This window comes from Odontesthes bonariensis, chromosome 7 (genome assembly GCF_027942865.1).
Source record: "Odontesthes bonariensis isolate fOdoBon6 chromosome 7, fOdoBon6.hap1, whole genome shotgun sequence".
NCBI classification, from domain to species: Eukaryota; Metazoa; Chordata; class Actinopteri; order Atheriniformes; family Atherinopsidae; genus Odontesthes; species Odontesthes bonariensis.
This window is the reverse complement of record NC_134512.1, coordinates 26405-44399: the sequence shown is the minus strand read 5'-3', so window position 1 is coordinate 44399 and position 17995 is coordinate 26405. Positions and strand designations below refer to the sequence as shown.

Below are 17995 nucleotides of genomic sequence, written 5' to 3'. Positions count from 1 at the left end.
TTCAATTCACAAAAAGTTGACAAGCTTATGCTGGCTTTCTTTGCCGGGAAAAACTACTACTATATGATAACTTATGCAGCAGTGAAGGTTAAAATGTGGGGCGAAAAATAGACATGGAGATAAGATAATGACAGACAAACGAAAAACAAAGAAATGTATATTTTTCTATTACTTCATTCGGCTTTGTTTCTGTTTTCTTTTCATTATCATTCCTTCTAATTTACTCCTGGCGGTTTTTCAAGTTTGATTCGCGGAGGCGGGGCATGACACAGGCTTATGCTCAACTTTCAGCCCATGATATGCCTGAAACCGCTTTGGCTTTTGCCTGGGCACGTAAAGTATAAGTTTTAATTCTAGTGTTTAGGGTTTGATAAAACATAGAAAACTCAATTTCTACATGTACATTTCTTTTGTCTTAACACACATTTGTTCAGAGGATCCTGAAAACACCACACCTTGTTAAGATATAATGGTAAAGACATGACATAAACATATAAAATAAGAAGACATCAAATAAACAAGACTCTGACTAAAATAACATGGATAATTGTTGTGGATCTTGAATACCTCAGATGGAGGTATTGGAGGTAATTCAGATGGATATCTGTACAGTTATCACATATGAATAAAGAACCAAACAATGTTATATTCCACTGTTAACAATGCAGCACAAAAAGTTGAGTTTCTTCATATAAATGTCTGATTACTGAATTAATTTAGATTTAACAACTCGGTGCTACAGACCGCTAGGAGGCAACATAGCTCCATTGAAAAGTTAGTCATTTTCCTAAATAATGATTTCTTCCTTATTGTACAAAGTATGATCGTGAAAAAGGTATCAAAATGCAGCTTGTTATATCATTGAAAACCTTAAAGAACCTGTACAAAGGTATAAAACATAGAAATATGAGAGGTCTGTTTCTTGTCTTGCTAGATAAAAGCAGATAGGTGTCACCTTTTATTTACATGTTCAGATAAGGGAGAAGAAACATTTGGTCTGGTTTCTCCCCCGACTCTAATATAAAGGGGTTCCTTTGTTTGTTCAGGGAAAGCTTTGACAGTTGGCATTGGGGCGTTAATGTTTTCCACACAAGTTATGGGACAGGTCTGGTGGGAGAGAGTACCTCAAATTGTCTACACATTACAAAGGCTGTTGTAAATAAGGTGATGTCTGTCTCTTCCTGGTGTGGAAATCCCCCATCTACTTGTTTGAATTAACATTACCACACAGGAATGTTGCTTGGGCCTCCAAAAGATCAAGTTTCATATTAAATCCACACTTGAGTTCACTACAAGAGGGAGCAGAGCCAGAACGCAAACCTTTCAATTTACTTCTCCATCTTTGTTCCATCCCTCACCTATGGCCACGGGATTCAATTCAATTCAGTTTATTGATTTTATATAGCGCCAAATACAACAAATGTCATCTCAAGGCACTTAAATAGTATAGTCCAATTTAAGCCAATTGGAATTCAATTCATTGTAATCATAATTATTTTCAAAATAATCAAATTCATTCATATAGAGTCAATTCAAAAACCATTTCCTAGCTAAGGAAACCAACAGATTGCACTGAAAGTTGTCTTAAGTCCAATCTCCCGCCATGAGCGTGTCTGAGGCGACTGTGGAGAGAAACGACTCCCTTTGAACAGGAAGAAACCTCTGGCAGAACCAGAACCAGGAAGGGTGGCCATCAGAACCAGAACCAGGAAGGGTGGCCATCTGCCTCCACCAGCTGGGGTTTAAGAGGACAGAAAAGAGGGGACAACAAACACTGTAACACCATTCAAAGGATACCTGTTGGAACAGGGAAACACAAGTTAATGACCACAATAATGGCACATGTACATAATATCATTTGAGAAATTAAACGGGGAAAAAGAGAGTAAAGTGAGGAAAGGTGTGACAGATGAGGCCCCCCAGCAGTCTGGGCCTGTAGCAGCTTAACTATGGGATGTTTCAGGATCACCTGAGCCATCCCTAACTATAAGCTTTTTCAGAAAGGAAAGTTTTAAGCCTGGTCTTAAAAGTGGAAAGGGTGTCTGCTTCCCGGACATTTACTGGCAGCTTATTCCACAAGAGAGGGGCCTGATAACTGAAGGCTCTGCCTCCCAAACTGGCAGCTGGTTCCACAGAGAGGGGCCTGATAACTGAAGGCTCTGCCTCCCAAACTGGCAGCTGGTTCCATAGAGAGGGGCCTGATAACTGAAGGCTCTGCCTCCCATTCTACTTTTAGAAATTCTAGGAACCTCAAGTAATGTCAAAAGTAATGTGGAGAGACTGAACCGGAACAAGGCTGCAGGTCCAGATGGTGTCAGCCCCCGAGTCCTGAAGGCCTGTGCAGAGCAGCTCTGTGGGATTCTGCAACACCTTTTCAACCTTAGCTTGACCCAAGAGAAGGTACCACTGTTGTGGAAGACATCCTGTCTGGTTCCGGTACCAAAGAAAACTCACCCTTTAGACATCAATGACTACAGACCTGTTGCCCTGACATCCCACATCATGAAGGTCCTGGAGAGACTCCTGTTGACCCACCTGTGTAAGCAAACCAGCACATATCAGGACCCCCTGCAGTTTGCTTATCGCCATGGAGTTGGAGTTGAAGACGCTATCATACACCTGCTTCAACAAACCCAGTGTCATCTGGACAAAGCAGGCAGCACTGTGAGGATCGTGTTCTTTGATTTCTCCAGTGCATTTAACACAATCCAGCCTGATCTGCTTCGTCTGAAACTCCAGAAGACTCAGGTGGAGGCCTCAACAATCACCTGGATTAATGACTACCTGACAAACAGACCACAGTTTGTCAGACTAAAGAATTGTGTGTATAACCAGGTGATCAGCAGCACAGGAGCACCACAGGGGACTGTACTCTCACCATTCCTTTTCACTCTTTACACTTCAGACTTCCAGTACAAGTCAGACTCCTGTCATCTACAGAAATATTCAGATGACTCTGCAGTTGTCGGGTGTATCAGAGATGGACAAGAAGCTGAGTACAGAGAGCTGGTGGACCGCTTTGTGGCATGGTGTGGGAACAATCATCTCATCTTGAATGTTAACAAAACAAAGGAGATGATTGTAGATTTCAGGAGAAACAGGGTCAGATCAAACCCTGTTTCCATCATGGGAGAAGAAGTGGAGGTGGTTGAGGAATATAAATACCTTGGTGTTCATCTGGACAACAGACTGGACTGGAGACACAACAGTGAAGCCATCTACAAGAAAGGACAGAGCAGACTGTACTTCTTGAGGAAGCTAAGGTCCTTCAAGGTTTGCAACAAGATGTTTCAGATATTCTACAAGTCTGTTGTTGAGAGTGTCATTTCCTCTTGCGTCATCTGTTTGGGGCAGCAGCATCAGAACCAGGGACCTAAAAAGACTCAACAACCTGATAAGGAAGGCTGGTTCTGTTCTGGGGACGACTGTGGAACCTCTGGAGACAATAATGCAAAGAAGGATTTTGCATAAAATCAAGAGAATTATGGACGACCCTGAACATCCTCTCCATGAGACTGTTATCAGAAAACAGAGTCTCTTCAGTCAAAGGCTTCTTCAGTTTGGATGCAAAACGGACCGCTACAGGAAATCATTCCTGCCCACAGCCATCAGCATCTATAATAACTCCTTGATTTAATTGAGCTACATCAACATTTAATTTCCCTCTGGGATAAATAAAGTATTTTTGAATTGAATTGAATTGAATTAAACCTGCAGTTTGGGAACAAAGTGCTCTGTTAGCAAAATATCTTATAATGAGATCTTTAAGATATGATGGAGCTCGGTCATTAAGAGCTTTATATGTGAGGAGAAGAATCTTAAATTCTATTCTGAATTTAACAGGGAGCCAATGAAGAGAAGCTAAAACTGGAGAAATATGATCTCTGCTGTTAGTTCTCATCAGAACTCTGGCTGCAGCATTTTGGATCAGCTGGAGGCTTTTCAGAGAATATGTGGGACAGCCCAATAATAAAGAATTACAGCAGTCCAATCCTGAAGTAACAGATGCATGGACTAGTTTTTATGAATCACTCTGAGACAGGATGTTCCTGATTTTAACAATATTACGAAGATGAAAGAAACAGGTGTCCTAGAAACCTGTTTTATATGTGAGTCAAATGATAAATTCTGGTAAAAAAATAACTCCAAGGTTCCTAACTGTAGTACTCGAAGTCAAGAAAATACCATCTAGAGCAGGGGTCTCACACTCGCAGACCGCCTCAATATCAAATCAAATCAAATTTATTTATATAGCACATTTCATGTACAAACAGTTCAAAGTGCTTTACATAAAATAAAAGCATTGCAGCAGGGAGTGCAAGAAGCATTAAAAATACATAAAAATACATAAAAGTTTAATATGAAAGTTTAATGTTAGTGTGGCCCGCGATTATAATATGAATGGTTGTGTGCGGGGCTGATTCAACTCGGCAATACTGTATTGTCGAGTTGATTAGCATGTTAACAGAAGGTGATGAATCGACCAATACGATTCATCACCTTCTGTTAACATGCTAATCCCCGTCTGGGAGCTAAACACTGAAACGGAAACTTCAACGCGACAATGACACCAAACGGAATTATATATTATTACACAGCGCCAAACATGTCTTGTTCAAAGCCTGCAGTGAAGAGAAAGGTTGGTGATGAGCACAGACAATTTCAGGAAAAGTGGGAAATTCAGTATTTCTTTGTTGAGCACAGGAGCATCCCAATGTGTCTTATTTGCACAGAGAAAGTTGCAGAGCACGAGGAATACAATTTGAGACGTCATTACACAACAAGACCTCCTGAGGAGTATGCTAAATACGAGGGAGATGAGAGAGCCAACCGGGTTGCTAATCTTAAAACATGTCTACTGAGGCAACAAGATTTCTTTAAAGCAATACTATGTAACATTTCTACCTTAAAATAACAGTTTGAAAAAAATTGTGCAGCTAGAATGAGTTTTAATATTACAATTGGCCTGTCTCCTATGCCCTTCGGGGGTCTGGGTTGGAATAACTGCGCTATGTAACTTTGCTGGACCGGCCCGGGAGCTGAGTGGAAGTACTTCGACTTGTTTTCTGGCACACCTAACGCAAAAACAAATAGACCCCTCTCACGCTCCCAGGTATAAGGCTAAGCTAGCGCAACATTGTCAGTGCGATCATCATGGCAGAGGCACCGAAGAAACAGAAGAAGACGTTGACTGATGAAGCAAGGAAGAGAAAGAGATTTACCGTGCATTACCTCCAAGCCTGTAGGGGGAGCTCCATAATGGGCTTTTTGAGAAGTTACATAATATTGCTTTAAGAAAGCAACCAAAGAGAATAATGCAGCAGTCGAAGCTAGCTACGTGGTTAGTGAGATGATTGCTAAAGCAGGAAAGCCCTTCACAGACGGTGAATTTGTCAAAAAGTGCATATTGCAGGCTGCAAGTATTGTCTGTCCAGAAATGAAAGGTCAGTTTAGCAATATCAGCCATTCTGCGAACACCGTGGCAGAACGCATTTCTGACCTGTCAAGTGACATTTATCATCAACTGTGTGATAAAGCAAAATGTTTCAGTATATACTCAGTCGCTCTTGATGAGACCACAGACATCACTGATACAACCCAGCTCGCAATTTATGTCCGCGGTGTTGATGACAATTTTAAAGTGATGGAGGAGTTGCTCACAGTAAATCCAATGCATGGCCAGACCACCACTCAGGAGATATTTCACCAGCTGTGTGATGCCATTGAGAATACCGGTTTGCCATGGAAGAAGTTTGTTGGAATAACAACCGATGGAGCGCCATCAATGACAGGGAGGAAAAATGGACTGGTGGAACTTGTTAAAAAAAAAACTGGAAGAGGAGAATGTGGAGGAGGCCATTGTTCTGCACTGCATTATCCATCAGCAGGCCCTTTGCAGCAAGTGCCTGAAGTTTGACAACGTGATGTCTGCATCAACCAAATTAGACTTCCTCAATTTATCTATTCCCAAAGCCCGGACTGTCTTTGGACGTAGTGCCTTCCGTTTTGCTGCAGCATACGACTGGAACGCACTTCAACACACCCTGAAACTGTCTGTCCTCACCCCAATCTCTGTCTTCAAAACAAACCTGCTCCAAGCCACAGTTGATTCCTGCACTTGTTAATATGCCCTCCTGCCATACTGTTTACTGTTTGTCTGTATTTTTTTTTGTACTGTATTTATTTATTTTATTATTTTTATTGATTTCTTTTGTTGTGTATTTTATATAACCCTATTCTTTTAACTGTTAGCTCCTCCTCCCCCTTCACTTTATCGAGCCTCTTCTCGTTCAGGCTGCTATTGAAAATAAGAATTTTTGTTCTTAATTGCTTACCTGGTTAAATAAAGGTAAATAATAGATCCAGGGGTTTAAAGCACAGAAGGTTTCGTGCTTTTTTAGTGGAAATGGAGTCAGAATATGGGGATGTGCTCTACTTCACCGAGGTACGTTGGCTCAGCAGGGGAAACGTATTGAAGAGATTTTTTGAGTTGAGAGAAGAAGTGAAAGCCTTCATGGAGAAAGATGGGGTTTCTGTTCCCATGCTAAGTGATCCCAAATGGCTCATGGATTTAGCTTTTCTTGTTGATATCACACATGAGCTTAATGTACTGAACAAGAAGTTACAAGGCCAGGGGCAACTTGTCAGTGCAGAGCATTCTCTGCAAAACTTGTGTTATGGAAAGTCCAGCTCTCTCAGACAAACCTTTGCCATTTCCCAGCATGCAAAGCACTCATGGATGCAGGCACACCATTCAGTGGTGAGAAGTATTTTGATGTCATTTTGAAGCTACAGGAGGAATTTGATCACAGATTTGCAGACTTCAAGAGGCACAGAGCCACATTTCAAATTTTTGCAGACCCCTTCTCATTTGATGTGCAAGATGCCCCTCCTGTGCTTCAAATGGAGCTCATTGATCTGCAGTGCAACTCTGAACTCAAAGCCAAGTTCAGGGATGTGTGTGGAAAAGCAGACAAGCTCGGGCAATTTTTGAGAGAATTGTCCCCCAGCTTCCCTGAGCTTTCCAGAGTGTTCAAGCGGACCATGTGTCTTTTTGGGAGCACATACTTGTGCGAAAAGCTCTTTTCTACCTTGAACTTCAATAAGTCCAAGTACAGGTCCAGACTTACTGATGAGCATCTTCAAGCCCTACTGAGGGTCTCAACTGCTTCCTCCCTCACGCCAAATGTGGCTCAGCAATGCGAGAGGAAGCGCTGCCAGGTCTCTAGCAGCAAGAAGTAGGCAGAAGCCATGTTCAGAACAATGTTCCTTTCAAGGTTAAAGAACTGTTAATACATACATGTGAATGTGAATAATAATAAATTTCTCTAGTCAGCAACTATATGTGGTTTCTTCAGTTTTCTATATCTGCTGTATTATTACTGTTTTAATTATCATCATTTATTACTGTTTGATAATTATTTTTCTTACATTAAAAGTTTTTATCCGAGCCTAAAAAAACCTAATGCGGCCCAGCCTCACCCAGCCTCTACCTCCAGTGGCCCCCAGGTAAATTGAGTTTGAGACCCCTGATCTAGAGTAACTATATAGCTAGAGAATTTATTTTTTCTCAGGTCCAAAGATAACAACTTCAGTTTTGTCTGAATTTAGAAGCAGACAGTTCTGAGTCATCCAGGTCTTTATGTCTTTAAGACATGCTTGTAGTCTGACCAACCTATTGGGTTCATCTGGTTTTATAGATAAGTACAGCTGAGTATCATCAGCATAGCAATGGAAATATATGTCATGCTGTCTAATAATGTTACATAATGGAAGCATGTATAAATTGAAAATAATTTTTCCAAAGACAGAACCCTGAGTGTATGAGGAAGATTCTTCATTTACAAGAACAAACTGAAATCCATCAGATAAATATGATTTAAACCAGCCTAATGCAGTTCCTTTAATCCCAATAACATGTTCAAGTGTCTGTAATAAGATACTGTGATCGACCGTATCAAATGCAGCACTGAGATCCAACAGGACAAGCACAGACACAAGTCCGCTATCAGAGGCTAAGAGGAGATCATTGGTAACTTTCACGAAATTTGTTTCTGGCAGTTCCACACATCTCATTTGATTATATGCCAAGTATGGGTGTTTACATCTTTACAACAAACCATGTTGTTTTATGAAACAGAAGAAATTTCTTTTTAATTTTTTCCTTTTATTTGTCTCTGGCAGAATGTTGTGATGCTGATGAATGACATTGTGGACTGGCTAATCCCAGACATCCCCAAGGATATTAGCCTACAGATACACAAGGAGAAGATTCTACTGGTTGACCTCTTTATGAAAGAAGAACAAGGCAAAATCAATCTACTTGAGAGGAGGGTCTCATCAGCCATCAATGAAAACTGCAGCAGGAGCAACAGCAACAGAACGATGGCTCATCCACGCTCCACACAGAAAATCAACAGCTCAAAAAAGTGCTGATGCTATTAAAAATATTTTCATAATTCAGTCTTAGTTAGCATGTCAAAAGTTGCTAGCAGCTTGTTTGCTCAGGTCAATCTAAGCTCACTGTTTTTGTTCATGTACAGAACATTCCAACAACTGGGAGAGTAGCTGGCCTGTGTGAGGAAAGTATGGGTGTGCCAAATTTGTTGCAGTTTGGGTAGATAGGTTATAGAGGGTTAGCAAACCATGTTTGGCTCAGTATTAATCTGCTAAATAAATATGTATTCAGCTTTGCATGCATAGTGTCATCGGAAAATGTTTATATAAATATTAAAATCCCTTTCACATATCCCTAAACACATTTTAAGACTTACAATCGTATACAGATCAGAAAATGTTTACCCCAAAAAGTCAGTGTTATTACCTTTACATTTATAGTAAATTTTCTGCTTATTGTGACCACTCCACAGTGAAAGTCCCATTTATATATCACATCTTAATCTATCTGATCAGCTCTTTTCTTTATCATTCACATAGCCCCACACCCATTAATGTATCAGGCTAATGTGGAATCTTGAAAATGGTGTTCAACCTCTCTCACGATTGAGCCACAGTCACCCTTTGTAAACCAACCTAGTACAAAATAAAATAAAACCAAAATACCCACCAACCTGCTGTGAAGCATTAATTAAAAATGCAGTAACATCAACCTATTTTGCTCTAGAAAAACTTTTAACCATTTAGACAACACATCAACCCAGGGACACAGCATCAAGAAAGCAGCCATTTCTTCTCAATGAGTAACTGATTAACCTGTTTAGGCTAAAATTTCTACATTTTCTGCTTATTCCTCACTAGTTACTTGCAACTAAATTCTCCTTCATTCTTGCCTGTGGCTGTGTTTGGTGATGCTGAGCCATCCACAGACAGTTCAGGATCAGCATTATGTTTTTCTGCTCCAGTCGAATTATAAACAACCCAGTCTCACAGCAAATTGCGTAATAGCTACGTTGGTCCACAAGGGAAAAACATTGTATTGTCACAATTTGGCCCCCGAAATTGTGACAATACTATGTTTTATTTGGGTTAGGGTTTATTAGTTTGCTATGGACGCTGCTATTTCTACGTCACCGACCTGCGCTGACATTCCCCTTCCTTTCTGTTTAAAAAAAAATATATATATATATATATATATATATATATACATATATATCATTGATTTTTTTTTTTTTTTTTGATATAGCACACACACAGATAAGATCTAGTGTAACATTTTGTCGTTCAGCCATTAATAAAATGTTCATCATTTTTGCTTGTTGCTGGGTTTTCTTATGATTAATGTTGATAGATATACTATATTATTATCTATGATCAAAAATGTATCTTTTGCTTTTTGTGAACACAAGTTCCAAACAATGTAAAATGAACAGAGTAAAGCATATTAGAATGCATACTGTATAAGTACACAACAGAAGTTCTGTTGTGCCATATGTCACAGAATAGATTTTAAAAGCCTGCTGATGGTTTACAAATCCCAGAACGGTTTAGGCCCAAAATACATCTGTGATATGTTCAGAGAATATAAAGCCAGCAGAGCTCTGAGATCCAAGGACTCAGGTCAGCTGGTCCAGTCCAGAGTCCAGACTAAACATGGAGAAGCAGCATTTAGCTGTTATGCTGCAAACAAGTGGAACAAACTGCCAGTGGAGATTAAACTTTCACCAAATGGAGACATTTTTAAATCCAGGTTAAAAACATTTCTGTTCTCATGTGTCTATGCATGAAATCTGCACGCTATCTTTGAATTTATCTGGACTGTTGCCTGTTTTTAAATTCATTTAAATGAATTTACTAGTTTCTTTTTATATTCTTTTATGTATTTTTAATGCTTCTTCCACTCCCTGCTGCAATGCTTTTAGTTTATGTAAAGCACTTTGAAATGTTTGTACATGAAATGTGCTACACATATAAATTTGACTTGACATGTAAACTACACACAATTAATTTGTTGTTCCTTCACATTAGCCTAAATTCCTTCGCATTGTCCTAGTTGGGTTGCTGTGCCTCAGCCACTGGCCCATGTGCCACGCAGACTATATCTGAAAATATATATTTATATATGCAAATAAATAAATATATATCTATATTTTTTAAAATAGAAAGTATGGTGAATTTCGGCGCAGGTTGGTGATGTAGAGAAATAGCAGCGTCCATAGCAACCACCTTAACAAAGGTAGAAAACATTTTATTCTTATGTTTTTTTGAGGAGATACTAAAATCTTCGGCAAAACTAATAAAACGAAAGATCGTCTACATTTCCTGAACAAAGATTATGAAAACATTATGCATAGTTCTCGCCAGAAATGCCATCAAACTGCACATAAATGCCGATGCTTTCTTAAAATGTTATTTTTTTCACAAAAAATCGGCCGAAAATCGGCATATTTTTCTTTTTCTTTTTTTTTTTTTGCTGAGGGAAACTTGATAGACACATGACCTGGTTGTAAGGCAATGTAAATGAATAGGCCAAATATAGCATAGTATTGTCACAATTTTGTGGGCCAAAAGTTTCCCTTGTGGACCAAAGTAGCTATTACACAATTTGCTGTGAGACTGGGTTGTTATAAACACTTCATGTCATACCAACAGTTTCACATCAGAGCTGCTTACAACATCACGTGATGCAACAATTTTTTAAAACTTTTTTTAAATTTGTTTATTCATTTTAATTCCATAATTGATTAAACAACTTATTTTTTAGGTAAGCCTTGTTGCCTTGTGCTGCTAACTTTTCCTTAGCAGTGCCACAGGGTCGTGCTTGTGTTGTGAGACATCTGATCACTGTTACCTTGCATACCTTTCCAGCTTTGCTACTCTCACTTTTCTTTTCTTCTTTTTATTATTAATGTTTTATAATAATTTTCTTTGCTCTGAGCAGTTTTGAAATGTTAGCCAAATTGTTCAGGATCCTTTTTTGTTTTCCTTTGACATAAATTAGGCCTTTTAATTGTGTAGTTCTAAGCTCTATGCTTTACCTTCCTTAAAGCAGCTTCAGTAAATTATGTTTTTACTTAAGTGCACCAGATTAAACAATCCAGGTCATTTCTTATGTAACTTTTCAAATGAACCAAAACACATGAATAAAACTTCTCACAGAACATTTCATTCATCCCATTCACATCCTTCCACATTCTGTCCCTCACACTCATTCTTCTTTACATCTATAATAATATATTTGTATCAGTGTATTTAGTAGGTGTTGTTTTTAGTGAGTAGGATTGAAAACCCTTGAAGTAATCAGTTGTTTTATCCTTTCCATTTCTCCCCCCCAGGCAGTGTGTTTATACTGTGCACATCTAAAATCAAAATAATCAGCAAACTACCGAGTATGGGTCATTTAAAGGATTCCCCTCAACTATGTCGCTAACATTAGAACATCAGCATTAATGCTTTAATGTAAGAAACAACTCCTGGAACAGTTCATAGATCATATCAATATTGGCTCTCCAGGTTCCATTAATTCTCTCAGCCATCCTCTAACTTTGTGCTAAATGAACATCTGCTTACCTCTGTATGAATGCAAACAACCACTGAATCCTCAGACAGAAAAACCCTGAAAAACCCTAAATAAGCAGAACATTAATGATTCAGAAAAATTCAAAACACTGATTGAACACACTGTAAAACTTTAACATCTGGTGGCACCTTGGTAAGGAGAGTGTGCGGGTTTGGCATCCCCACAGACTGTACCTGCAACATTTAATATTCTCAAATACTTGATTTTTCTGTTTTACATCTGTTAATATTGGAGTGTCACACTCACTGTGTTTTAACCCTTAAGCCTGCCTGTATTAATCCAATTCAGTTCAATTCAGTTTAATTTCTATAGCGCCAAATCCCAAGAAAGTCATGTCAAGACACTTAATACCTCAATAATTTTACTCGCTCCCTCTTTGTATTCTGATTTCTGACTAATTTTGAAAATTTTTTATTATTTTCAATGCTCTTGGTAAGCAGGGTTTTATGTTGGACCATAAATTATTTGGTAAGTGCATTAGCATGTCCTTCAACAAATCACTTTTTACGTGATTTTTACCTGACTTATGGTGTGTTCTCTTTGCTTTGCTATAAGAGCCCCTATCTGTTGTTTTACCATTGATACATCACATAGGATTCTGATTATTTTGAATCTTGTAATTAAAAAGTAATGGATAAACATTATTACCTCAGAAGCATTTTTTTGAATAAAAGATAAGGGAACCTTTTTGTTACAGTTTGTTTTAACATTGGAAGCTCCATTTTAATCGTTTTATTATAATATACAACCTGTGGAGGACACAAGATCATCATTTTAATTCAATAAAAAATCTCTACCTAATAAATTTTTATGGATTAAATTGGAAATCAACATTTGTACTTAAATTTCCATTCTAAAGTCTGGCCCTGCCCAGGCATCCACCGGGACTCTCACTCCATGTTGCAGAGGCTGGTGTAGCGTTATTGGGCATTTATATATGTATTAAATATAAGGATTTATAAGATGTTCTCACAGTCTCAATAAACCTTAAACCTCGAATATAGTGCACCACCTTCCTTTATTTTAACTTGTTTTAAGTTACAGTCCAGGGAGGACAACTGTTAAAATCTTACGATCCTGGTATGTTAAATTAATAATCAATTAATAATCAGTCTCATGTCTCGCTACTTTCGTGAAAGTTCTCGTTTGGTTGGACAGACATTACGTAAAGAAAGCATACGACACAATCTGTGATTATAACATATATATAGATATATGAACTATTCATTAAAATGATATGACCAAAGACATGAACCTTAAACAAAGAGGAGATGCATTGAATATGGGTGATCATATAAGACACTTGGTGAATGGAAAATAAAATATGGGGAATGGAGAGATACTGGATGTATTCAAATAGTTCAGGTTGGCTGACTATTTGACGCTAAATACTGACATTTTGGATTCATTTATCATTCTGTGAAAGCCTCGAGACATCCATCAAACCCACTTTAAGGTGAAAAACGGATCGGTCTTACTGTACTGAAGTTCCTTTTTGTCAGATCGGAACACACCAGGTAGCCATGCAGCCCGAGTAGATTTCTTCTGGGTCCTGCTCTCAGGGCCTGGTTGTGGCTGATTTAAGCGGACTTTGTAGTTGCTTCTTTTCACCGGGAAACGGGAACGATGGTGCCGAGGGCTTGGGATGATCAAATCCTCCGAGTGTCAGAGTTGGTCCGTTGCTGCTTCCTCCGATGAAGCGAACTTAAGTTCACAGAAGATTAATAAAAGATTGCTTGGAGTTGGCTTCTTGGTAGGAAAAGGTGATGATGGCGTGTAACAGCGGAGGTTAGAACGTGCGACGTAAAAGGACATGGATGACGATGGACGAACAAAAACACGTAAAACGTGTATCTTCAGACTATTTCATTCTGTTTCTTTGTTAGGGTCTTTCTTTCTCGTCTTTCTTTGGGTCCTTCTTTCTGTCGTCTTCGGCACCGCTCATCCTCTCGTCTTTCTGCTCTCTCCTGAGACTTTGGGAAACTCCCAAAACTCTGGTGAGCTCTTCTTCTCTTCTCAAGTCATCTCCAACTCTCTGAAAACCTGAACAACTGAAAATCAAATTCAATCTGCTCTCAACTCTGATCTGCCTTCTCCCTCAACTCTCTGTCTGGTTTCGCGGGCTCCAGGGTTTGACTCTCGGAGGCGGGGCATGACGTAAGCTTACACTACTCTTTCAGCCAATGATATGCCTGAACGGTGGTGTTCTGCCTGGATGTCTGTGTAAGGCGATCAGCATTTATATGGGGATTTCTGGATGAGACAAAGAAACTCCTATTTCTCCATCACTCCGTCTCATAGAACATTTGTCTTGGTGATTCTGAAAACACCACAACTTGTTAAGATATGCAGATTAAAGGTATAACATGGACTTGCGATATAAAGACATCAAATAACACAACATGACACTGTTCGGTTCTTTAATTTTTTTTCCCCACCGAACGGGGCATTAGGAGAGGACACGTTGTTTTAACTCTTTGCAGATTTATTTAAACTTTTTCAGTTGTCCACAAATAGCAGGTTATAAACCTGTGGAACAGAAAGGTTTATGGTGTAAAAGCAGTACTGATAGCCATGTACATAATTTGTCATCAAATTTGAATAATGTAAATATACATATAAATATAAGTATACACACAATATGTCCATGCTCTACACTATTAGAGTTTAGTTTTATAAATAATATAATTAACGAGTGACTAAGCAAAGCACAAGTTTTTTACCACAGCAATGCAACAACTTCACACATAAATACTGCACATTAAACACTGCATTTTCCACACACAAGCCACATTAATTAAACTAAGTGTCAATTTAGTTTTTTAAATTGCAACGTCAAGCACATCAAACCAGTACCAACAAAGCAATTAACTACATTACCCAGCCTGCAGTGCGAGCGGGAAAGCAGCCAATCATGAGAAACTACACCGTAGAACAGGAAGTGGACTCGCGACAGTAAAAGTGCTACAACTCAAACACTGGAATATATTTATGGACATTACAAGCAATATTAAAACCCCAAACCACAAACAATGCCTGTCAGCGTGACTAAAGTAAGCCAACAACCATATCAACCGTGCATACACAGCGGCAGCACCAACAAGCAAATTTAACCCGCAGCTCAATGAATGGAACCAGCAACTTACCGGTGGCGTATCTCTCCTAACGAGACGACATCTCAAACTTAGTGATCGCTCCCGTTTATAGCCCGTGCTCATTCAACAGTGGATTCTGTCATGCTGCTTTGGGATTTAATTGGTTCATGCTTCAGTATTTCAGGTGAGTGAACCTCCCACTTATTCACCTGCATTTAATTGCTATGACGCACCCGTGATGCAGTGAGCGCAACAGATACAGATGATTATGAGTCTCAAAATTCAGATGAGTATCTATAAAGTCGTGACATATGAATAGCGAACCACACAATGTTAATTTTCTGTGTTAACAATGGGGATACCAAACAAATAACAAATAGATACCGAACGGACATCGTTAAAAGTTAAATTGTTGCATATATCTTGTCCATTTTACTGGGTCCTTGGGGATTTAAATGTTCAACTATTCAACACTGCAGACCACTAGGGGGCAATGTGGTTCCATCAGGCAGGTTGGGCATTTTCCCACAAGATCAGTTCTCTGTCAATATTTAAGCCAGAATCGTACAAATTGTCTCTATATGCGTCTTGTGATCAAGCTGGAAACCTGAAAGAACTTGTATATGGTTATCAAACACATTTAATACAGTTTAAGATTCGACTAAAAGTGAGTCTTGGTAAAGTATTTTCAGTTTTCTCAGCCATCTGGTCTCTTCTCTGGAGGAAAAGGGGATAAAGTGTCAAATTCGATTTATGGTCCAGATAAGACACTTTTCCAAAAGAAGAGTTCCTTGTTAGTTTGAGCTTATTCCAATTTATGGCGAGCGTCTGTTGCGAGTTCGACTCCCCAAAAAGCTTTCAAAGGGCCGAAGGTTGTTGTAAATTAGGCAGTTTTCTGTCTCTCTTTCCTTTGTGGAAAGAAAATGAAGATATGGTTTTTATCCACATACGTAAACATCCCCCGATAGGAATGTTGGTGTCTTCAGAGGCTGCAGACTTCTTAATCCACACACTGTGACTGCTACACTGGCCTTGGTCACGCTGAGGATCAGAGTTTCCTCGTGGTCTTTGGCAGTTCTTTGTATCATGACCAAGCTCATCACAGGTCCAGCATGTTCCTGTAGATATTTACACCTAGCATGCCTCTGTTTTGCCCCTCAAAACTGATACAGATGTCAGAAGTTTGCTGACGACACAGTCATAGTGAGTCTGCTACGGGATGAGGACACAGTCCTGGGGCCAGTGGTGGATGATTTTATTAATTGGTGTGATGATTCACTTTTAAACGTCAATGTAACAAAAACCAAGGACATGTGTATAGATTTTAGAAGGAAGTCAAACCCATCACTTTTAACAGTGATTAAGGGGGACGCTGTGGAGCGAGTGACCAGTTTTAAGTATCTGGGTGTGGTTATAGATGACAAATTGTCTTTCAGTGACAACGCTGATACAGTGTATAAAAAAATCTCAGCAGCAACTGCACTTCCACCGGATGCTCAATCAGTATGGAGTGTGCAAAAAACTCATGGAAATGTTTTATTACTCCGTGATTGAATCCATCCTGACCTTTGCCATCATCACCTGGTTCGGCAGCCTTACAATAGGTGACAAAAAAAGGTTAGAACACATTGTAAAAGTCGCAAGTAAGATTGTCAGAGTGAACTTACCAATTCTCTCAACAACCTTTGGCAGGAGACTAGGTGCTTCCTGCTTCTGAAGAGTGCAGACGTGTCTATGCTTCCTCCTGCTGCTTATCGCTTTATTTGCTTTTAAATCATTTTACTTCTTTCCACAAGTCTTGGATATAATTTTATTCTTTTTCTTTTAAGTGAACCAAGACTTTTTTACATCTTATCTGACGAGCCAGCGACTACAATCCTTTCAACATGCCCTGTGAAAGCTGTCGGATATATCAACAAGAAATTTGGGCGCTACAAGTAAGGATTTTTGCCTTAGAAACTGAAATGGGACTTCATGGGTTAGGGTTAGGGTTAGGGATAAGGGGCTGAGTGCCACTTTGGAAATCAATATTCATCACCCTTAACAGTGATTCATAGCTCCGAAACTTTGGCTACCCCCCCATTTTCGGGTACGCTGATTCTTGCAGTACCAATGAATAAGGGGTGGGAACTTCCGGTCCGGAGTTATTAGCCAATCACGTTAAAACGCCTATATCTCCTGAACAGAAGGTCGTAGAGACATGGGGACAAGTCAGGCGTGTTCAGAAGGGTCGAATTATGTCTGACGGAAGTCACTTCCGAGTCTCTACAAGCTTTCGTTCGGGAGTTATGACGCAAAATGTAGTCGCCGATCGCCACCTTTGACATGGTGATTCAGTACCCTTAACAGTGATTCACAGCATCGAAACTTCGGCTACCCCCCCATTTTAGGGCCCGCTGAATATCACAGTACCAATGATTAAGGTTTTGGACCTTCCGTTCCGGAGATACAGACGTTTTAACATTCATGTCACTGATTGGCCCATAACTGCGAAAGTGAATGTCGTAGAGACTCGTGAGTGGTACCGTTGGAAAGCCCGTGGCCAAATTATGTGGGACGGATCAACTCTCCAAATGTGTAGGACCTTCCGTTCGGGAGTTATTCAACAAAAACCGTTTCCCCATTGAAATGAGCGTAACGTGACTTTCATTTTTTTTCACTAAGTCCCACAGCCAAAAAGGACCCTGGGGAATGTTGTTAGGAGCACGTTTCAGGTCATTTAGAGTCGATTGGTACCTATTTTGGAGACATGATTTTTGACGAAATGCTCATGACAAAATGTATTTCCCATAGGAAATGCATGGGACCGCATTTGGTGGAAAGTTTCTAAGCTATTTTGTCCAAAAAGTTGTGATTCAGTAGCATAAACAGTGATTATAGTCAATAACTTGTAACAGGTAAAGTACAACAGCCGGCCAGAGAG

The 17995-nt window shown here is 39.4% G+C and overlaps 1 protein-coding gene across 2 annotated transcripts in view; it reads left to right on the top strand.

The window, feature by feature from the left end:
• The window catches only part of ano1b (anoctamin 1, calcium activated chloride channel b), a 226703-nt gene extending 216407 nt beyond the window's left edge, over nt 1–10296 (top strand). For both annotated transcript variants that reach the window (XM_075469194.1, XM_075469193.1), the window contains one exon: nt 8185–10296. In XM_075469194.1, coding sequence (XP_075325309.1) covers nt 8185–8436 — 252 coding nt within the window. In that variant the 3' untranslated portion in view covers nt 8437–10296. The remainder of the gene's footprint in view (nt 1–8184) is intronic.
• Nucleotides 10297–17995: the final 7699 nt, after the last annotated feature.